General features: G+C 40.8%; 3 protein-coding genes across 4 annotated transcripts in view; all 3 read left to right on the top strand.

Annotated features, from left to right (window-relative positions):
- The window catches only part of c15h1orf131 (chromosome 15 C1orf131 homolog), a 282944-nt gene that overhangs the window by 23148 nt on the left and 236742 nt on the right, over positions 1-23054 (top strand). The window lies entirely within an intron of this gene.
- Positions 1281-6031, top strand: LOC109988445 (sterile alpha motif domain-containing protein 12). Of its 2 annotated transcripts, none has more exons than XM_020639941.3 (4): positions 1281-1403; positions 4028-4174; positions 4282-4422; positions 4710-6031. In XM_020639941.3, exons 2-4 carry the CDS (start codon positions 4054-4056, stop codon positions 4724-4726), a joined length of 279 nt encoding a protein of 92 aa, XP_020495597.1. In that variant the 5' UTR covers positions 1281-1403; positions 4028-4053; the 3' UTR covers positions 4727-6031. The 2 variants fall into 2 exon arrangements, with proteins under 2 accessions (XP_020495597.1, XP_065820173.1); XM_065964101.1 differs by having other exon boundaries at positions 1343-1452.
- The window catches only part of LOC109986428 (exostosin-1), a 183690-nt gene continuing 181701 nt past the window's right edge, over positions 21066-23054 (top strand). Inside the window, exon 1 of the mRNA XM_065963908.1 lies at positions 21066-22395. The gene's annotated coding sequence lies outside the window, so the exon portion shown is untranslated. The remainder of the gene's footprint in view (positions 22396-23054) is intronic.

Here is a 23054-nt window from a genome sequence, read left to right as displayed (position 1 = left end):
TTTTTTAAGTGACACCATTTTTTACAATAAACGTGCCCATGTCTCCAGAAAGTTTCCCCATGAGCTGTCCTGTCAAACTCGACTTTTTGCCCTTTAAACGTGACAGCGATACAAAGTCTATATGCTGAAAGTACTCAAACACATTTATGTGTAGGCCTATTGAAATAATTACAAACTAACAGGGATGAAAATCTCTTAGATCAAACTCACAGCTACTTTCGGTCCAGTGGCTCAGGAGACAATTTAAAAAAAAACTTTTTACTTCAGTTTAGAATCTGAGAAGACTTTTTTCCAGTTCTTTACATAAGAACATCTAATTTAAGTTATCATGGCTTCTTACAGACCTAGGATCCAGTAAAAACACAACTCGAAGGTCCATTATTCCTACATGTCATGATATTACAACAGGCCATTTTAGTGTGATCTTATTGGGTTGCGTATCTTCTGATTTTACAGCTGCCTTTCATTAAACAATTTTAAATAAGATTTTAAACTGTAAATCTGCACCGTAACTTTGAACTCTTTATTTATTTCAAGTAATTTAATTTAAATTATTTTTATTTGAACATATTTTCAGATTTAATAAGTTCAGTGATTTTTTTTATTTTCTATTTCAATGTTTCTTTTCTTTCCTCTGTCTTGATGCTTTTTGATGTCTTGTGTGAACGCTTTGAATTGGTTTGTTGTTGAAATGTGCGACATAAATAAACTTGCCTTGATCATTAAGACTCCACTTCCTCCCATCCAGGAGATCGCAAAGATCCGCTGTCTGACCAGGGCTCAGAAAATCAGCAGAGACACCTCCCACCCCCACCAAGGACTGTTTTCGCTGCTGGACTCTGGAAAGAGGTTCCGCAGCCTCCGAAGCAGAACTTCCAGGTTCTGTAACAGCTTCTTCCCACAGGCCATAAGACTTTTGAACAGGAAACAATAATCCCTCCATTCCCCCTCAAACCCCCACACAGGACTACCTCACTGGACTGTAAAACACATATAACGTGCAATATATTCATCTGTATAGTATTTTTACTCATAGTTTTTCTTTTTATATCTATCTATATCTGCACCTTATTTTTATTTTTTATATGTAAATACATGCTGCTGTTTTTATCCTGCACTACAACGAGCCAAATGCAACGAAATTTCGTTCTTATCGAAATGCACTGTAAAGTTTGAATGACAATAAAGAAAGTCTAAGTCTGAGTCTATTACCGACAGAACCTGAAGGCGTCACAAACAGCTGTGCAGCGGGAGTGCGGAAGAAGGATGTGTCGAGCGCGCGCCTCGTTCGTGGGCGGAGCCTGTAACACTTTCATGGATTGAACAGGTAAAGGTGCAGACATATGGTGCAGACAAAGGGTCTCCATTAATACTTCATCAGTCTCAAACGGACCACGGCGGAGGTAAATAATAACTACTAACTCAACAAAGACCTTCATGAAGTTTGTATATGTATGTGTTTTGTTATACCTGTCGTTTGTTTTGGGTTAAAGGTGTTTTTGAAAAGCAGCTGTTGATGGATTTACTGTAAAAACCAACTAGTCTCTAACCCTAACCCTCCTCTGATGTCCACAACACAGCGCGCCAAATTCTACTTAGCATTTTGACATTTTAACTAGATATCAGTCACAGGAACAAATACACACGTTTTGTAACAAAGAACAGATGACTAATAACAACTGATTTAACGCGTTAATTTTGAAACACATTTAACAAGTCTATGACTTTATGAACACACCAGCACAGCCAAGTAAGGATAAAGGGATGCGTGATAGTTCCTTACACAACCTCTGAAGTTTATAAGTACTGTTTTAAAGAGATCTGTTCACCATTTGTTGAAGGAGGACACCAAGTCAAGCTGTTAAAAGTTTGAATTATGAAAATAAATCATCCGCCTAAACCTCTTGCAACATGGTGGGAAGAATGCAACAAGGCTGGATTGCATCAGAAAAAGCTGCAGATTAAAGTCTTACAGACCATAGAGCCTTAACACCTTTTTTAAAATAAATAAATATGAAGGGTAACAGACTTATTCTGCAAGGCTCCACAAGATGGTAGAATGACACCTCTGGATGTGTGAGTCAGTGTCAGGACCAGTTCAGTTTAGTACTTTTCATCTTATGGGAACAATCAGGTTGGAACTCTGCTGGTCTTCTTCATTTCTTTCATGTGCAGAAGAGACAAAGGGACGTCACTGCTGTGTTCGTGTTGCACAATTTTCAAAGCTCCCACAGTTGAATTAAGTTGAAAATCACCAGAAACACATTTGTATTCTCTCTGTGTCCGTGCATCAGCAGTGTGCTTAAAAGGCAGTTTTAAATTGGCGCTCTCAGGTTGCTAGTTGAAGGTGGGATACTGAAATGTGTTGGGGAGCCAAATCGTTTTTTCACCTGATCAGCCACAGGAAGTTAAAGAGGGGGTTAGGAGGAGGAGACGGCGGCAGTGTGTTAGTTTGGAGCCGGCAGGATGTAACAGCGCTGTGTGTGTGTTTGTTTGTGTGTGTGTGTTTGTTTGTTTGTGTCGGAGGCCTGCTTTGTGTTTACACGCGATGCCTCTCACTCTTCTGATCCACTTTTAACACAACCTTTAACAACACTCTGCTGTCACCTCGTCATGGGTGCAATGTGAAAGTACAGGGACGTAATGATGGCGGGACTTCGTTAGGCCGCTGATGTGGAACTGCAGTCTGTAAAGGGCTTCGCCTGGTTCCATTGCTTGTGAATTTCCAGCAAGATTACTTAAAAACTGCTGGTCTGATTTTTATGAGAAATGAGAAAATAAAGGCTGCTTTAAATTCTGGACCAGATCTGACTCAACAGCCAGGATTTATAGTAACTACATGTAGATAATACTTTTGGGCCAAAATGTCTGATCAGACTCACCTGGGGGGGGACGGCAGAAGCTCAGTCTGTAGGGTCGATGGTCTCGGTTGGTCTGGTAGCTGAAGAGGTGCCTGTTTACTTCCTGAGCACTGCTTGAGCAAGGCACCTAAGACCTCCCCAAAGTGCAGAATGACACAAAGCCTAGAGGCTGTTGTTTCAGACATATTTTTGTGACATCATCCTTATAGTTTTCTTTAAGATATGCAAACTCCACTTCTGACCTTGGTGGACGTCTGCACTCAGAGCACCCTCCCAGCTGTTTATGTGGAACAGAGTTGCCAAGAAAAAAAAACAAGGAAATTGCCCACACATACACTTCAACTTTGCTTCCCTTGAGCTGCATAAAACTGTCAAACTCCAGGCTGAAGTTGGCAGAGGAGCAGAAAAATATGAGAAGTTGCAGCAAAGTGAGGGAGAAAGAGATATTAAAGCCACTTAAAAGCACTTATGTTCATCTGTTGAATGTGTTTCAATATAGATTTAGAAACACCTATAAACACGGCGTTACATCTTCTATGAGTTGTCGCAAAAAGCCAATTTTCCCTCTTGCTTGTAAATGTCGATTACTGTTGTTTATAAGTCCTGCTCCGGTTGTGACTGGGCAGAGTAAACATAAATAAAATGGGCCAATAAAACCAGCTGTATATATACAGTCACTTTATTCCCCTCCAGTGTGGGAGCTGTACAAGTTTTAAAAAACGCTGCCCTAAGGCATAAAACAAACGTTATAGACAACAGTGAGATTCCCTTTTTTCCCCTCCTCAGCTCGTCTCCTCGATGTCTTTGCCCCCGATGTAAAGGTCTTCACTTTCTGTATGTCAATTACTCCGCTGGGACCTCGTTACTGCCCCCCGCCAATCACGCAGCCCCCCCCCCCCCTCCCCCTTAATTAACACAGGATATTACATTCCTGTATTTATAACCCAATAACTAGACTGGCCTGGCTGAAAAGGTCACATCAACAGTTTAGCTGGGTTTTTTTTGTGCCCTATAGCACAGCGGCCCAGGAGGATACAGCTGGGAGGAGAGCCAAATGAACCGAAAAGACGCTCAGGCTACTTTTTCCTGAACTTTTACTTTTCAGAGTTGGCTGATTTCACCTTCTATTATTTATTGTTTTTTTTTTTTTTTTTTGCCTTTTCCAGGTCCTTGCTGATGTAGTATCTGGGTGATGGGGCTGTCAAAGCGTGTGTCATTGTGGTCGGTGGAGGAAGTGTTGGAGTGGATGCAGGATCAGCTTCCAACCTACATGGACAAGCTCCATAAAGCCATAATTAAACACGCGATATCAGGTAAAACTGCTTTATTCACACCAATGCTAGACGAGAAGATGAATATGCTTCCGTGTTCAAACTCTGTTTTTTTCTTTTGTGCACTATTGCCTGACTGATTCTCACAGGCCGTGTGTTGCTGAGATTGAAGGATCATCACCTGGAGCTTCTTGGCGTGGAGGCCGAGGAGCAGCAGCAGGAAATCTTGCAGGACCTCCTCCTACTCAGAGTTCAAGAGGAAATCGATGACCTCAATGACATCTGCGAGGGTGAGGATGCAAAGTGTCATTACCTTCAGGAAAAAACTTCAAAACTTGCACAGAGTAGTCGAAAAAGCAGTTTTCTTCTCCAACAGCAATTAAAATACTGGAAAATAACCTGCAGTTGTTGTTTTCTTTTGGTAACTATGGTTTCAAATTCCCAAATTGCATGAATACACAGACAGTCGTGCATGAATTAACAGTCTGGTTTATGAACGTTTTCAATTGAAACAAACAAAGATGAACATTTTAATTCATGTACAGAATAACATTTTGTCCCCTTTTCTCTTCTCCAGAGTGTTTTTCCACATAAAAGGAAATAGATACGTTCAGAAGAAATGGGGGATAATTTTTGTTTTGATTTCCCATCCATCCATTCATCCATGTGAAGGATGGAAATAAGAAAAGAAGGTGAAGAGAAAGAGGAATCAATGAGAAAAGACGAGACAGAGAAACCCATTTCCTGTGTGAAATCTGACCGGCTGCAGATGGATGAGATTAGTTTTTGTCTCGGCGTCTTTTTTCTGATCCCTGCTGTCCATTAGTCTCTGTCTTTGTTCTGTCTCCGTAGTGTATCATATAGAATATAGCTGCACTTGCAGCATGGCTTCAGGGATGGCAGTTTGTTCTTTCACCTTTGTGGTCCAAATTATTATTTCAACAGCTAAATAATGAATAGTAAAGACATTGTGTACATGAGCAAACTCTGGTGATGTCATTTCTGATTTTGAGTGACAAGCCTCGACTCCTCCTGGATAACTGGCCTTGAAAAAAAGACTGTAGCATCAGTGTGTAAATGTTTTTATTTTGAAGATGTCATTGTGCAAGCAGAAGCATGAAATTTCATAATAGGAATAGCATTAAATCCCATGCATGGTGCATCAAATCATTACACCTTTTCTTGTGTTGTTGCCAGAAATCATGTTCTTTCCCATCAAAATGACTCTTCATTGACAAATCTCAAAAACTCAAGACATTACTTTTCCATTCCAAAAAAAGTTGTTGCTGTTTTCTGCTGTTCAATTCATTTCAATTCAATTCAAAAAACTTTATTTGTCCTCAGGGGGCAATTAAAAAAAAACGTAATAAATGCTCAATAAACGTTAAATAACTTCTCTGTGAGCCGGCCGGTCGTCCACACAAGCAGTGACCAGGAACCGGAAGGTCACCGGTTGTGTCGCACATGTCCCGTTGACTGAAACCGACTTTTAGTTCCAGCTGTTGGTAACAATCTTCTGTCTTACATTTAAAATCGTCCGCCTTTATTTTACTGATTAATCATGAACGGCACTTTAAAAAGGAAAAAGAGGTAGAACTGAACATCACTGATACTGAAAGCTCTGTCAACACTTCTGATGTCTGTTACTACATCTGATTAAGGTGAGAACTTTTTAAACTGTAACAGAATTACAACATGTTTCCTCAAGTGGTCTTCAAACATTCTGACTCCTGTTTTAAGACGTGCCTTATTAACCTTTATCATGTTGGCCTCGTGTTGGCATCAATACAAAATGTGTGGATGTATTTCATAAAAAGGTCATATCTGTTCCCGAGCATTTCTTCCTGGCACTGATGCGGAACATTTAGTAACATTAAAACTGCTGCTTAGGCAACACGATTCAGTCTACTGAGTTTATTTTCTTCTTAAGAGTGATCATAACTTGTTTGTTGTTTTTCTGCTGTTAAATCTAAACCTTATAAATCTCAGATACTTTGTTCATTGAGTTTGTTCCTAATAGTTTTCAGACAGTCTGTGACTCGTTTATCTACATCACAGCTACGACACAAGTCACATGAGTTAGAACAAAATTCAATGAACTGCACTGCTGATCACACTTTTTTACAGAGTGACAGTCAGAAAACAAGGTTTGATGAGAAGAAAAAGCGGAGGAAAAGACATTTAGTGGAGCGTTTACAGTAGGTGACTCCACGGGGTACATGTGACACTCAGAATAACACGCCCTTACACAAGAGTTCACCTGCTCTCTTCTTTTTTTAACAAGTTCATAAAGTCAGCTGTAGTCTTTGCGGTGTGTTCTAGTGCAACTTTTTGGCCAAAGACGTGAGGAGACTCCACAGCCAGCCTCCGTCGACACTAGTTCTTATGTCTGCTTGGTGTGTCAGGGCCTTTAGTTAGAAAAAAAACTACTTACACATGTACAGGACAGAATCAGCAGAGGTCACACTTTGTCCAAAGGGGGGCACCAAAATCAAAAAACAAGCTGAAACTTCCTCACATGAGCTCACATGTTGTTATGATTACTGAGGGAAATATTCAAGTCCCAGACTCATAATCTCTTGTATACATTTTTATTAAAGTCCACCCTAAATGCAGTCTGACAGATTTTAACATCTTCTATTCTTTTGCTCAGTTAATGTGGTTTGAACAATGTTTTGCTGGACAGAGGGAGTTTAAGAAGGACAAGGACAGGAACACTTTTCCTCTACTGAAAAACCTCTGCATCAAAGCATAAACACTACCACAGCCCTTAAACTCTTACACACACACACACACACACACACACACACGCACAGGAATGAGGAAGTAAAGGCAAACAGCTATTAGGGGGCAAGACGCGACATGCTTGAAACTTCACACATGAACCTGGAGTGTGAGTGAAAGCACTGATTTACATAAAACAAACTTTACATCAGGTGACCTTTACTCCCCTAGTTTATGTTTGTGTGTGTGTGTGTGTGTGTGTGTGTGTGTCTTGGTGTGATTAATACCCCAGGAGATGGCGTGACATTTGATTTTGCAGGGCGTGGCTGTGGAAGTGCTTACTCAGCACCAACGTAAATCCTCTCTGATGGAGGGAAGGAGGGATGATGAAATACGCCGCTGACCCTGACAGCAGAGCCAAAAAACACCCAGACGCCCAGACCCATACACAAACGCTGATTGAGTTGATTTCCTCTGCATGTCTCATTTATCCTTTACAACATATGGTACACCTACGAGGTGGTGGACTTGCAGACAAATGTTGATTAGGATCACAAGTCAAAGCACGACTTCTCATGACTCAGAACAAGAAAAGACTGATCGCCAACATCTTGTAACACGACATGAACATCCCAGGAATAATGCGATGGTGGCTTATCTATGATTTGTGATCTTTTATGCATGTTTTATGACATACAACTGGATCTTTTATGGATGCTTTTATGGTGTTAAAGGCTGCAACAATCAGGAAACGCTCACAAAACCACCGGCGGCACTGATTTAAAAGTCTATTTTATTGGTTTCCTTATTCTGGTTAACAGAAATGCAAACACAACATTTGACAATAAGGACAGTGTGCTTGAGAAAATCTGATGTTTTTTTACGAGGAGCAACATTGACTTGTTCTACATGAAGAAGAAATGACTTCTTTCTTTCCCTTTCAGAGACGAATATTAAGAAGACTAAATCCCGATACAGGCAGCGCTCTATTGTGACAAAAATATACATCTTTTGTTTCGCCCCACCAGACAAACGCTTCAGCTTTGATGGCGACCAAACACTTTCAGGCGGGTTTCAAACAGGCGGTTTGAAAGTCAGCAGAAACCCCCCTCCCCACCCCCACCCATCGCCCCTCAGTCCTTCAGTGTCTGCCAGCCACCGCAGCCTATCTGTCACTTTCTTCTGATTTATTCATAGCTGCACCAAGGGAAAAGAGATCAATAGTTTCTGAAAGAATAATGACTAAGCATCGGGCCACGAGGAGGGAAGGAAGGAAGCAGAAGAGAAGTTCACTCGAAGTTCAGAGGGGATGTGAGAGTTGACGGGGTCATGCTGCTCACTTTACTTTAGAGCACTGCTGTGTGTTTCCCCTCCAAACGGTATCATCTAAAACCTCAACTTATGACTTCCTGGGAGCGCTAATTTGTCACATTATGTTTCTGTTATGCTTCACTGTTGGCACTCAGCATCCTTTTAAACATTATGTTGGCTCTTTCTCGGAGAACCGCTGGCTGTGACGAGGATTATAGGGAGCAATGTGTTGTTGCACTTTTGGCATGGGCTGCACGGTTGGTGCAGTTGGTTAGCGCTGACGCCTCACAGCGAGAAGGTTTCCCTGTTGGACGGGAGCCTCTCTGCGTGGAGTTTGCATGTTCTCCCTGTGCATGCATTGGTTCTCTCCAGCTTCCTCCCACAGTCTATAGACATGCTTGTTGGGTTAATTGGCGACTCTAAATTATCGCTAGTTGCAAAATGTCAATTGATAAGACTTTGTTTTTCACTGTGTGTTTATAAGACTTTAAACGGGTTATTCACATCCACACTTCTTGATGCATGTTCATCACACAGCATGTGCATGCAAGCATTACACAATAAAACTGTAACCGTCACTTAGCAACCTCACACCCAACCACATTTACCTTTATTATATTTCCCCACCGTCCCTGCTTGCCTTTAAACTGACTCCTTGCATGTTGCAGCCTGTAGGTATCCAAGTGTAGAGCTACAAACGTGAAAGCATGTGTTCAATAAATATCTGCTTGTTGTGATAGCTGAGTCAAGATGCACACTGTGTAGGTAGGTAGGTGGTGTAAATTTAGAGGTTTCAGCTGCAGGTGAGCTGACCTAACTGTGAGGAAGGTCGAGAGACACAACAACAGTTATAGGCTAAAGTTTACAAGATGTTGAAGTGAGCAGTGAAGATTTTGCTTTTAATTCCTCATGCAAGATGAGAAAGAACTCTTTCTCTTAAAGGGACGGTTCTCACGTTTGCTCTCAAGCTGCTTAAATTTTTATTTAATTTTTTACCAATTCACCTCTATAGTTTGATAGATTTTGCTCTTGATACTGGTGCTACCTATTTGTGACACCAAAAATCTTTCATTAAACTCTCCTTTGGTCCAAATCTTTTCTGAGATTCAGTCTTCCAAATGTATTCAAACCCGTTATCTGCAGTAATATTTTAAGTCAGATTACAGCATAAGAAACAAACTCGCTCTTCTGCTATTCATTTCACACATGATCGTTGTGGGAAAACAAGAAAACTGTCCACACATTCAGCTGGGTGAACCATAACAAGTCACCTCCGATTGTGAATAAATGGCGATCTCCACCTGCTGGAAGAACCTCCCACTATCCATCCTAGGCAGAACAGCAACCATTCAAATGAAAATGTCTAATTTTTTCAGGGGAGATTTCTCCCGAAGCACCCTCTCTCCCACCCGGCTCGTTCCCTCTTTCCATCTACCGTCAAAAGCCAGAAAAGAGCAGAAAAGAAAGCAGAAAAATCAACAAAATACAAAAGCAAATATTAATGATTTTGTGTGTTCATTGGTTACATAAAAAAGACTAATGCAATCAAATCAACTTTGTTGCTAGTCTTTCACATATCCAAGACTCTAATAACATTGCATTTAAAGGGTTACAATCCTGAAAATAATTGAATGCTTGGTAGTTTTGAGCAAGTTTATTTGGTTTTAGATTTTGTTGTGCTGTCTGATTTTTTTTAAAATTCATTTTCGTTTTATGGTGATGTTGTTTTTGTGTTTCTTGTCTCCTGTGTGCTCCTGCTGCAACACAAATTTCCCCTTGTGGTGCAATAAAGAATCTGAATCTGAAAAGAAATTGATGGACCATTTTGCCTTAACTAGATAATTTCACAGGAACTGAATTGTTGTTGTACTTAAAGATTTATGTACAACTGACTTGATGTCAAGTTTATTTGACTAGAAAATTGTATTTCTTTGGAATAATCACAAATTTATCTCAACTTATCTTTTTAAGTTCACTTAACTTAAAATGTTGAGGCAGCCCGGACACTAACTTTTTTAAGTTATAACAACTATTTTTTTTTTTTTACAGTGTTTATGACTAGTTTTCTATGTAAGAGTAAATTGATGGAAATCTTTATAGTCTCTGGTTGTAGTCTCTGGTGACTTTCTACACCTGCTTTTGAGTAACAGAGGAAAATAAAATAAAAGAGAGAAATCAAAAGCTGATTCTAGGTTTATAAGCAGAGAGCGCTTGTTGTCAGCAGGTTACAGCTGGTTCTTTGACATCAGACACCGAAGGTTAACGTGTGTGACAGTTTGTCTGCGTGGGCAACAAAACACACCCATTAATAAAAGAAAAGAAACAAGTGACACAGGAGAGAAGGAGGATGAGGTGGCAGACGTCTCGCTGCAGAAAAGAGAGCGAGCGAGAGAGAGAGAGAGAGAGAGAGGAAGTAAAAACAACACGGTGAACAATAATACCTGGAAGTGGGAAAATGAGTTCTGTCAACAAACGGCTCATCTATTTCCTCTCCCATCAGTGGGATCTTTTCACTTGATTTATCTCGTCGGTATTGGAAGCAATGGAGTGTAAAAGGGACAGAGTGATGAAGGTGTGGAGGATGAGCTCATGCTGCCGCTTAGTTCTCAGCGCTGCAGGCTTGTCGTCTGTTTATTTCAGGTTTTCTGCATGAGGTCGAACGTTGATTTCAAGTATTATAATGTTTCTGTTGTCACCATTCACCAGAAGCATCTTTGAACACACAGAAAAAAAATGATGAAACATACAACAACAAACAACAACACCGGTTTGTTGTTGCAGCAGCAGTAGAAAGGACGTTTTCTGATTTTGATCACATCGCAGTGTTTTTGCTAAAAGTAAATGAACGTAGTAAAAAGCGGAAGTCTGTTGCAGTATTCACTATTTCAAAGCAGTGGTGCACTTAACTGATGCCTCAGAGAATTTTTGTTGAAGGGAGAATGTGCAACTTTTTCATCCAGTAGATGTCGCCCTTGAGCACCAGCATGAAACCAAAACAACCTGCTGTTCGGTGACCCCTCCGCTACTCTGAAGCCTCCGCTCTCCTCCAGCGACACACCTCCAACCCCTCTCCACTCACTATCACATGACGGAGTTATGAATTAGAACGCACCGCAATTAAGCACCATTAAGCACAAGCAGCGGACAAAAGTTGTCCTCAGCTTGAGCTGCAATTGCCTGTGACCTGCATTGTTGTGTTAGCATGCTAATGTTAGCTCAACTCAGTTTAATTTATAACACCTTTCATACATAAAAACATGCAGCCCAAAGAGCTTCACGAAAGAACAGACAGAAAGGAACAGAATTAAAACAAAAAGAATGTCAAATACAAAGAATTGACATTTAAATATTGACATTAAATAAAATAATCGCATGCTTTTGTTGACTCATAGCTTCATATTGCACATAAATTGACACAGACTCACCATGAGCTAAAGACACTTATGTGACATTAAAATATGCAGCAAGGAATATTATTTTTCTTTTCTCTAGTTCTTGACTAAAACAGCTTCATATGTAAGGCCGTCCCGTCCATGTAAACATGATGTAAACGCGGCTCTGACAACAACACAGCTGGAAGGACTCGAGCTTCTCACTCATTGTAGACAGTCATGACTCAGAGAGACATTTGGATAAACTTGATTTCTGCTTTATTTATGTGTAAAATGACTCACAGTCTTCCTTTAAACACTGTTTTCATTTTTACAAAGTCGGCTGAGAGAAAGTTGAGGGATGAAAAAGAGGAAATAAGAGAGAACATGAGGAGGAAGCTAATTATATGTTGAATTGGAGTTAAATTGCACTCCCTGGGCTGGAACTGATGCTCATTTGTTCTGAAGACTAATGTGTAGTTTGAGGGGCTTAGGTTTGGGTTGGCTTCTTTTATTTTCTGCACACCTACTTTCACTCTGCAGCACGCAATCCTTTTGTTATATTGCCTTTTTTTAATTGCCTTTGCAGTATGAATTATGACAAAAGTGACGATATATGATGCTACATTCGGGTCAGTTCACCTACAGTGATTGTCTCCTAAAGTTTCATCAGTGACAAGTGATCTTGGTGCGATTGAGGTCGTGTTGTTGTCAGCAGAGATTGTCCGAGCTGCTTTGTCTGTTATTGGTTTTAAGGATCCAAGTCAAAAAAGCTGTAGGTCAGCTGTTTGTACTCCATATCATGTCAGCTCCCCTGCAACCCCAAACCGGAAAAAGCGGTTAAAGATCATTGATGGATGGAAACTAACTAGACTCTTAACATAATTTTTTTTTTTTACACAAGTTACATGTACACTAAATAAATTCAAAAATAATTAAAATACAAGCAGTTAGATTTACCCTGGCATCCTTTTTGTTTAGCAAGTGATTTTAAAAACCTAAGTACGACTGACTGTATTTGAGCTGCATCATTTCAACAACAGTATGTCCCTATATTGAATAGGACAGGAAGAACATTTTAATTTTCTATGTAAAAGAATTGACTGAAAATTTATATTTTACCACAAAATGACAGAATACATTACATGATGCACACACACCACACATTCCAATCTGCACATTGCACTTTGACACCCTGGACACTTTACACTGTTTACATTATTCTATATTTTTGTATATTCAATTATTTATTTTTAAAATTTTACATTATATTCTATTTGACTATAAATATGTGTATCAACAATTTGAGTGTTTATTGCACGGCCTTGCGGAACAGTCTTTTACATTTCACTGCACATCTGTATGAGCATGTGACAAATAAAAATCTTGAATCTTGAATCTTGAATAAGCAAATCTGTTTTATTGTTTGTTGTAAGTATGAAAGAGCGTTTACAGAAGTGCACCAAATAGAGCGGTTTGAGATAAAGAACACACGAGTAAACACTATGTTTACACCTTCAGCGTACAGAGGAATTGGGTGTCTTGTTGATCATGATAATCACATAAAACAGTCAACATCAATGTCATGATGTGTGCTCCCTCACTGCCTGCTTGCACATCAAATTGATTACAACCCTAAATCATCCTTCTTCACTTGAAAATATACGAGAATGTCAATCATCGGCCTGCACATAAATATTTCACTCTGCTTATTCACTGAGGCATAGCTTCACTATAAATCTCAACTTGTGCGAGTGCGTTCACTCGACACCATTAAGTGTGTGTTGCATGTGTTTTCTCTCGTGTGTGTGTTTGCAAAGAGAAGCTTTTAAAAGAGAATATTAAAACATTAAAGATGACAGAATGACAGAGTGTACTGCGCCCGGGTGTTGTGGATAATTGAAATGCCAAAAACCTCAAGATGGCCGCTTCCTTTTTTTTTTTTTTTTTTTTTTTTTTTAAACACAAATTTACAGCCTCCATCACAAGACATTAATGCTGGAAGTATTTTATGAGGAAGCTGTGAGAGACTTCATCTTTACTGGAGAATGTTTATCACATGAAGCAGTCATCTGGATGTGGACAGGAAACATCGCTTTACCGTCTTTACTCAGAGAAAACAGCAAGAATGGACGGCGAAGCAATAATATTCATTTAGAGATAAGCACACTGTAATCTAAAATGTGCTTGTTTGGAGTAGCTTTAACATTTACCTTCACTGGAATGACTGTACTAAGAATAAATCTCAAACTAACAACAACAAGCATAAAAGTCTGTGGACAGTATTTCTCTGACGCTCACACAGTGTCTCTAACATCGACTGTATATTAAGATGGACAAAGAAACAGCCGTCTGGGAGTGAAGCTAAAAAGATTTGACTGATGACTGGCTGCAGAATGGATTATAAACCCTGCCACATCTACTTTACCAGGTAGGAGATAGGAGGTCAAACTATAAAATCAAGGAGCCAGTGAGAAATTTTTTGTCGATGGTTCGTAATTATTTTATTCCTCCTCGAGAAGTTCCCTTTTTTGTGTTGTTTTTGGGGGGACAATTTTGCCTTTATTGGATGAGACAGCTAAAGAGAGACAGTAACAGTGGGAGGAGAGCGTGGGGGATGATGTGCAGCGAAGGGCAGGGGCCGGATTCTGACCCATGGCCGCTGCAACGAGGACTATAGCCTCTGTACATGTGGCATGCGACATAACCGCTAGGCTATCTGGTGCCCCTAACCAAGAGGTTTCCTCCTAAGGTAGTTACTTGATGCTTTAAAATGGTATAAAATGGCATGATTGACAGCTCTGTTTACAAATCGGATTAGCAGTGAAGAGCAGAAATGGCGAGAGAATAACACACTAGTACGAGAGTCGTGTCATTTCAACATCTATGAGCGTCTGCCTCATAGATCCGTTCTTTTGTGAACTGTGTCCACCTGAAGGATTTTGCCATTTTATCTCTGAGCTTAAAGTGTTTTTTGTTAGCGCAAGCTGCATAGCGTCAATGTTGGGCTCTCGAGCGGATCCCTTCTGCTCAGACAGTCAGCGCCCGCTGCCGCAGGTACATTCTGGCTTCATCCTGCTCAACGGAGGGAGGCTGAGGCATGCTGTCCATTTGAATATACGGTCTATAGTCTCCAATCTCCTCTGAGAGGGAGAATGAAAACTTTCTAAACACACTGAACTCTTTGCATTTTATGAAGAAAACAAAAGAGAGAAAAGAGAAGGAGGTGAAAGTGACAGAGGATAACAGAGTCACACACTTCCTGAACAATATCCAGCAGCTGTTTCAGCTATTTATATTACATCTCTCCAAGGAGCACAATACAACCTGCTCTTATCAGCTACACAAGTTATATCACATCCTCTGTGTAGGAAAGAGGACGCTCTGTCGTGGCAGAGAGGATGTGAAATGAATCCCTGAAAGAAGGAAGTCATCTCTTCAGTCTGTAACGTATCATCTTGTTCCAGTGGTCGAATGGGATTCTCCTTTATATGTGAAAGAGCATTATGAGAAGTTCAATTTGAGATAAGCGGTGAGCAGTCTGACTCAGCCAGGAGGATTTTAAAAAATGATACTAAATCAATTCAGTCGGGATTACAGCTCTAAGTCTGTGTCGGATTTAAGAACCAAACTAGAGAGCAGGCGCAGCAGCCTGAGTGTCAATCTTTCAGAGGGTAAAAAAAGTGGAAAACACCAATTCAAGACGAGGAACCCTCAACTTCTTCATGAAACTTACCGCTGATCAATAATGCATTTTCACAGGTCCTGTTTGTGCATTCAGGCCTCTGTGTGTGAGAAGCATGTCTCAGGGATTAATAAAGTTTATCAAATTCAAAAATTCCACACAAAAAAAAACCCCGCCCGCCATCACATAACATGAAATGTAACGCAGCATAACTTTAGTATGTCATCTTCGACCTGGACAAACAGCAACCAGGCAAAGCCAAACAAAGGGTTAAACAATGATGGCTGGTTGTTTCTAAGCAGGAAATGTCTCATCTCACCTGTGCAGATGATGTGGTCTCCATGACGACGGCCCATCCTCTTCCGACGAGCTGTTGTGCCACTACAAGCCTCTCCTGACATTTCACAGTTTGGGCAAAAGGTCAGGAGTCCAGAGCTGCAGAGGAAGAAGAGAGAGAGGAGGAGAAGAAGAGAGGTCAGGGAGGAATCCTTCTTCTGCTTTTCATCTTGGACACTATCTCTCTCTCTCTCTCTCTCTCTCTCTCTCTCTCTTTTATCGATTGACCCTCATATGTTTCTTCCGCATGCACACTCACATTTATACACACACCTGCTCTGAGTGGTGGTGACATCAGTTTGCAGCGTGATGCATTCACCTCACAGCCTGCAGCGGCTGTAAACTGACCGCTGCAAGGTCACACCATAAATATTTTTATCAGTCCAGACCCATTTAGAACAGAACAACATTCAGAGATGAGTTATAAGGAAACACAGCTTCTTTATTGTTTCTATTTCTCTGCGTCCATATCTTTCTCTCTCTCTCTCTCTCTCTCTCTCTCTCTCTCTCTCTCTCTATTCAACGTTCTCGGTCATGGCAGACGGCGGTTCACCAAAGAGCTTGGTTCTGCTCAAGGTCTCTGCCTGTTAAAGGGAAGGTTTGCCTCGTCATTGTTTCTATTTCTTTTGAAAGTATAACACACAGTGGTCTATTCCTGTTTCCATGCAACATGTCATGAGATAACTTTTGTGGTGATTTGAATAAAAGGAATTCTTTGGTGAATGAGAAGAGAGTCAACAAGCTGGTCTGGAGTCTCAAAATTCTGATGTCGGGCATTAGAGCAGGAAAAGATCACAGCAGGTTATGTGTGTGTACGTGTGTGTGTCATGGCAAGAAAGCTTGATTCATTCAGTTTAACATATCAAGACCACAGCTACTGATTTCTTCTTACAGTGTGCGTTGGGAGTGTGTGCAGGATCGAGGGGGGAGCTGTGGTCTGACGTCTTATTTGACGAGGTGACTCAGTCAACAGTGTTAGCATTTAGAGGATTCCCCCACAGAGTCAAATCACGCCGCATGTCTCTGATCTTCTTAGAAACTCTAAACTTTTTGCTTCTCTCTCGGTCAGAGCACTTCCTTCTCTGAGGTCGACAGTCACTGCTTTGTTTATTTATCAGTTTACATACAGGTATTATTTCATCTATATTAAGTGAATTGGAAACAATGTGTGTAGGACTTCTAGCCATGGCTAATTTTCAGTCCTTGTTTTTTTGTATGCATCAGTGAACACAATCTTTAATTCCGTTTACCTGTTGTTGAGGTGTGTTCACATCCTGCCGACTGCCGCCAACAAATTCAGTTTGCAAATCGCTACGGATGTTATAAAGTATCATCTTGTGGGCTTTAAATCATATGGATATTTTTTTTCTTTATTATGATTATTACCCAATGTAGTATCTCAGTTATAGAAAATATGTTTTGAATTATCTTTGTCTGTTTGTGTTTAGGGTTGTATGCTTCACCTGGTAGAAAATAAGGATCATTGTGTTAACTGATTTGTAATAGTAACGCCTCGTGGGAGGGGCTTAAGGTTTAAAAATGGGACGCTTTGGACCCTGGGAGTTCATTTTAAGCATATCTAAAGACCTGATAACATATAGGTCATGCCAAAATTTTAACTGTTCTGTGTTTTTTAGAGTTGGGGAGTATTCTTAGAAGTCATTAAGAAACTATTTTTGATATGTTGTTTCCTACTTTATAACTTCCACCTCTTGTTTTATCTTGTTTTTTATGCAACATGATTTTTTGACTATACCTGTGAGGCTCGTTTAAAAAAAAAATCTTTTAGTATGTTTTTGAGAATTCTAAAAATGTACCCGGCTAAATTAACAAAAACATGATGATCATTTTTGACTACACCTGTGTTTTACGCATTATTTGAGGAGGACTCAGTGATTAGCCTTCTCTCTTAACACATGAAGAGCCCTGATTCATATGATTCTTACAAGAGACTTTGAAAAGCTGGATTATAGTCTCGATCTTAAACCTGGCACAAGAGAGAAGAGACTCTTCACCAAACACCTGACCAATCCCATAATAAGCTCTCAGACTGATGTTGAAAATGAGGAAGTGAAGGAGCTGGAAAGCTGGACTGAGACTGCCCCCCCCCCCCCCCCTCGCTATATGCTGCTCTGATTTATCCTTCCCTAATGGACCATGAAGCCATCACCACGGGCCGATCCTTCAGAGTTATCACCGCACAGGTAAATGAAACAAAACTCCACATCCTGGTGTGCAGAGAAAGAGGCTGGGAGGGGAAGCGTCTGGTGGTGTTTTTAGACAAATGTTTGGCAGTGTAGTCCGACAATCCAAAGACACGTCCAGGGATTTATTCTGCTGTTGTTCAGCCACAGATTCAAGATGACAAATTCCCTCTAAAGGGCTTGTTTTTTTTCAACCCAGAGAGCTCCAATAAATCCAGAATTCCTCAAGCATTATGCTTCCACGGTCTGAGACCGGCTCAGAGGAACAGAAACACATAAATGTACATAAGTCATACGTTTTACTGCAATCTAGAGAAGGAAAATAGAAATCCTGCAAAATTGACTGAAAGATAATCTGATTTCAAAGTTAATTTAATTGTCTCATGTCTAATATAAAGCTAGAGGTAAGAGGTTTTGTTTTAGTCATCTGTAGCTACTCTATCAAAAAGCCTCCAGATAAACAACACAACTAAATATGCGTAACAAGTAATTATAAGGTAGGCATTTAACACATGCAGAATCACAACAACAAAACATAAAAACCATAACAACAAAGCAAGCCACGGATGAGAGCCCCAACCAACAACAACAAAACCTCTACAGAAAAGAACCCAGACAAAAACTCAACCAACATCACAACCCAAAGGTCAGAAGATTTCAGGCAACATGGGGCAGCAGTAGCTCCGTCTGCAGGGACTCTGCTTGGGAACTGGAGGGTCGCCGGTTCAAGTCCTGGTGCGGATCTAAATATGGAAGTTGGTCTGGTTGCTGGAGAGGTCACTTCCAGAGTACTGCAGAGACACCCTTGAGCAAAGCACTGAAACCCCAACAGATCTGGCACGCTCCATGTGTAGCAGCCCCACTCTGACATCTCTCCACCAATGCATGTCCACAGCTCCTGTCTGTGCATGTGTGTGATTCAGGCCTATGTGTGTGAGAAGCATGTCTCTGAATAACACAGGAACCTAGGCAACTTAAGTGTCATGTTACATGATGCACTAAGATTGGAAACAGTTTCAGTTATTGATATAGATCACTATTGCAAATGAACTTCCTCTGAGATCACATCAGCAAAAATGACTGAATACACATCACTGATCAGGGTGCTGGGTTAATGTCCTGAAGTTAGACCTGGAATTCATACAATACAAACGCTTCCTTATAAACGATGAGAGCATGAAAACCAAAACCAAACAAAAACTGATCGAATGTTGGATTCTGTCATACTTATGATGATTCACTTTCTGAACTGGCATTTGGAGTATTTTTTCAAGTTTTTGACATTTTACCATGTTGAGCTTCATTACCACAGTTCAAGAGGTCTTATATATATTTTTCTCATGAATATACATCTGTCCTGTTCTGGTTACCTGCAAACCTCAGCCACACTTTGAGGAAACTTCTGTAACTTTGGTAAAAATAAAAGTGTTAAAGAAAGGAGGCTCTTTGCACATCATGTGTTCAGGGCGGTTCCAAAACAGCAGCAAGAAAAAAGAGATAAGACGGCACACTTACTCAAAACATAGTGATTTAATACATTATTTTTTCTGGCGTTGAGTAAGTGTGCAGGCTTATCTTCCTTTTCTATAAAATTGTGTTTATCTGCAGATTACCATCACTGGAAATATTATTTTTAGAAAAAGGTTGCATGCCTTTGCCTTTTTTTTCTTCTGTTTGCATGTGAAATATTCCACACCAAACTCCAGAGTGTGATTTTTGGAGTGGCAGTAGCTCAGTCTGTAAGGACTTGGGTTTGGGAGGCGGGGTGTCGCCGGTTCAAGTCCACATACTGACTAAAGTATGGAAGGTGATGTGGTGGCTGGAGAGGTGCCAGGTTACTTCCTGAGTACTGCCGAGGTGGCAAGGCACCAAACCCAAGACAGCTCTTATATGGAGCTGTGTAGCAGCCCCGCTCTGACATCTCTGCATCAATGCATGTCCACAGCTCCTGTCTGACCGTGTGTGTGTGTGTGTGTGTGTGTGTGTGTGTGTGTGTGTGTGTGTGTGTGTGTGTGTGTGTGTGTATTTCAGACCTATGCATGTAACATGTCGCTCATAAACAGAGTGTAAACCTGAGTTTCCCCTCAGAGATTATTAAAGCACATCATTCATTTTAAGGCCAGAAATCTTGAAGTAAAGAGGACTACTTCTAACAGAACGTGTGTACATACATCACATCCCTTTTGCTGTGAAGCCTCACAGGCTGAGTCGTTTAATACTAAAATATTATTGTGTGGTGTACAGTTAGATGTTTTCTCTTTATTTGATTTGGCAGACAGGCTCCACTTCTGGCCTGGAGTGGATTAAAAAGAGCATAAAGGTTGTCTGCATTAGAGGGAGACTTTGAGCAACAATGATATGTTCTGTAGTTGTTTTGTAAAGGAAGGTTCTGGCACTTTTAACAAGATGAGTTCTTAACTTTGGCAAAGATTTACTATTTAATAACACGTTTGAAGAACATCTGGATTTAATGATAATTCAGCTAATAACATCATCTTCACACTAAAGACTTGAGCTCTCTCTATAGTAAAAAAAAAACCGTTAACAGTCACATCATAAAAGTCTGATGAGGTTGGTTTCCACTCTGTCACTGTTAAAGTGTGGGCTGTACCATGAGCCACAAGATGGCGCTGTTTGCTACATGATATGCCCGTGTATGGCTCCAATGCTTCTATAACCCCCCCCCCCCCCCCTCCCCCTCCTCCTTGACTCCTGACATAATGACATCGACACAAATCAGGAGAAAATTAATTTTGGTCAGTCAGCTCCATCTGTGCAAATAACGACGCGACGTGATCGACGTGCAGCAGAGACAGAAAGACAAGCGGTCAAAGTTGATGAATTGGGCCGAATATTCGAATCATTACGAGATTTAATGAGCTAAGACTTAATTAAAAGTGCATAGATTTGCAAAAGAGTCAGTTCACCAAACCCTGACAGCAAGGCCCCGACAAATCCCTCTAACAACATTAAGCACCGAGGCAACGAGCCTGGAAAATGTTCAATCAAGAAACCTGGATTTAGCAAAAGTGACTAAAAGACTCTTACAAGTGAAGCCCAATTCATGTAGAAAATCTTACTTTGATAGAATAAATGTGATTATTTTTCTTGTATTAATTATGGTCATGTCTTTCTTTAGAGTGTAATTTCATCCATTAAGCAAATGAAATCTAAACTTTATCAACTTTTTGCGAACTATATAAACTGAACAGGAGAGCGTCATGAATTATACAAACAATGCTGTTAAGGTATGTTAGTACAACTTGTTTTTAGCCAAGTTTACTGGTAATAATCCCAAAACAACAATGGCAGCTACTCTGAAGCTTCATGCTCATGTGAGAAAGTGATTTTTTTTTTTTATCTACTAAAACACACAAAATCTAAACTGTATTCTACACTTTTTGTTATTAGGGAAACATTGCGAGCTGCAAAATAGACAATACATATTCGATAATATTAGAGTATGTTTCGCAAACTACTTTAAAGCCACGTTTACCAGCAAGAACCTTAAAACAGCTGAGGTCTGAATGGAGTTTGCTTTTCCAAATTGGACACAAAGATGACAGCCACTCTAGAGGTTCTGGATGCTCCTGTAGGACTTCTCGGTGATTTTGGCTTTCTCCTTCCTCCTCATTAAGCTGATCCAAACAGAGCTACAGATGCAGGCAGAGAGATGCTGAGTTATGGCCAGCTCCCTCCACTCCTCCTGAGAGCCAGCTGACGCCCCGCTCGGTGCGCGCTCGGATCCCCGCAGCCTGCTGCCAGCCTGCTGCTGCTGCTGTCGGGATTATCAGCGCTGCTGCTGCTGCTGCTGATGCTGCTGCTGCTGGATGCTGCAAGGAGGCGCAGCCCAGAGCCAACTGGGGATTTGAGGATGGAGAAGTGAGGAGAGCATGGCTGCTGGAAGCGAGGAGAGCAGGGTGCGATGAGGATCCCAGTGTGCAGCATTCAGGGTGTTTTCATTGTGAAACCGGTCCACCTGCTGTTCAGCGGAGCGTGGAGTCGCTCCTGAGAAAGATTTGATCGAAGCGCGTCTCTCTCTCTGGATCAGGTGCATTTCTTTAACTTAACCTGGGTGGAGATTTCTAGCGTGTTTCTCACAGAGCAGCAGCGCACAGGTGGGAGTTTGGATTTAAATGGCAAAGTTTGGATCTTCTCTCTTTTTTTTTTCTCCGGGATTGTTTGAAACGGGGTGCCAGTTTGAGCGTCGTAGAAACTCTGGCTGGATGTTATCAGTGTTATCCCGATGGTCGATGAGTGTGTGTGTGTGTGTGTGTGTGTGTGTGTGTGTGTGTATGACGCTCACATCGTGGATACCCGCTGTGCTGACAGATAGCTCTGCTTGAATCTTGTCCACATAAAGAGATTACCCTGTGATCCCGTTGTCGAGGAAAGTTTGAGGCTGGGGACGCGGTGCAGGATGGAGGCGGCGCACCTTTACGGACGCAGATCTCTGTGACGATTTGAATCAAATGTATCATCGGTGGATGGATTTGTGAAGTTGAGCGTGTTTCGGGGGTTTCTAACTGGAGGAGAATGTGTTTTCAAACTGTGGAGTCTCGCTCAGGCTGGACGGGAGAGCAGCGGACATCCCGATTCCTCCCTGGGACCACAGGTGTTCCTCTTACACAGGTGGGTTCTACAGACTGAGGTCTTGCAATTATGGATTATTTTTGGGAAGGGAAACAGAATGCATTAAGATTTCGAAATGATTTGCATTTGAAAAGGGTATAATCACTGATTAAAACAAATAATTAAAGTGTTCTATCCCCCATCCAAACTCAAGTCCTGCAGATTTATCCTGCTTTGCTTTTCAAACATCATTCAAGGATTTCCTCTAATAAATCTTCAACTTTCACTCTACAACAGTTTCCTCTTACTGTAGAGAAACTGAAAGTGTCAGAATAAAATCACAGTCGTATTCACTTGGGGAAAAAGACGTTCAGACATTTCTGTTTAAGAAAGTTACATTCTGCAAAGCCACTTTACATTTCCGAGTTTGATGTTTATAAAATACATGAATCTTTTTCAAATAGTTCAAGGTCTTTGTTTTAAGGAAGCTATATTGAAATGCCAGAACTGTCAGTGGCAGGTGGTGTGAGTATGAGCACGATGCTTGCTTGCCTGAGCTGCATCACAATCAATACACATCCCTCACTGACTCAGCAAACACCTACAACGGGACCAGTGACACCTCTGAAATCTTTAGGATATACCTTCACTTTTCATGATTGTATTTAAAAATATACCACCAATTCTGAATTTATTTAAAAAAAATGCATGACAATTTG

This window comes from Labrus bergylta, chromosome 15, assembly GCF_963930695.1.
Source record: "Labrus bergylta chromosome 15, fLabBer1.1, whole genome shotgun sequence".
Lineage (NCBI taxonomy): Eukaryota > Metazoa > Chordata > Actinopteri > Labriformes > Labridae > Labrus > Labrus bergylta.
The sequence above is the reverse complement of the archived record's forward strand: the minus strand, read 5'-3'. Positions and strand labels throughout refer to the sequence as shown.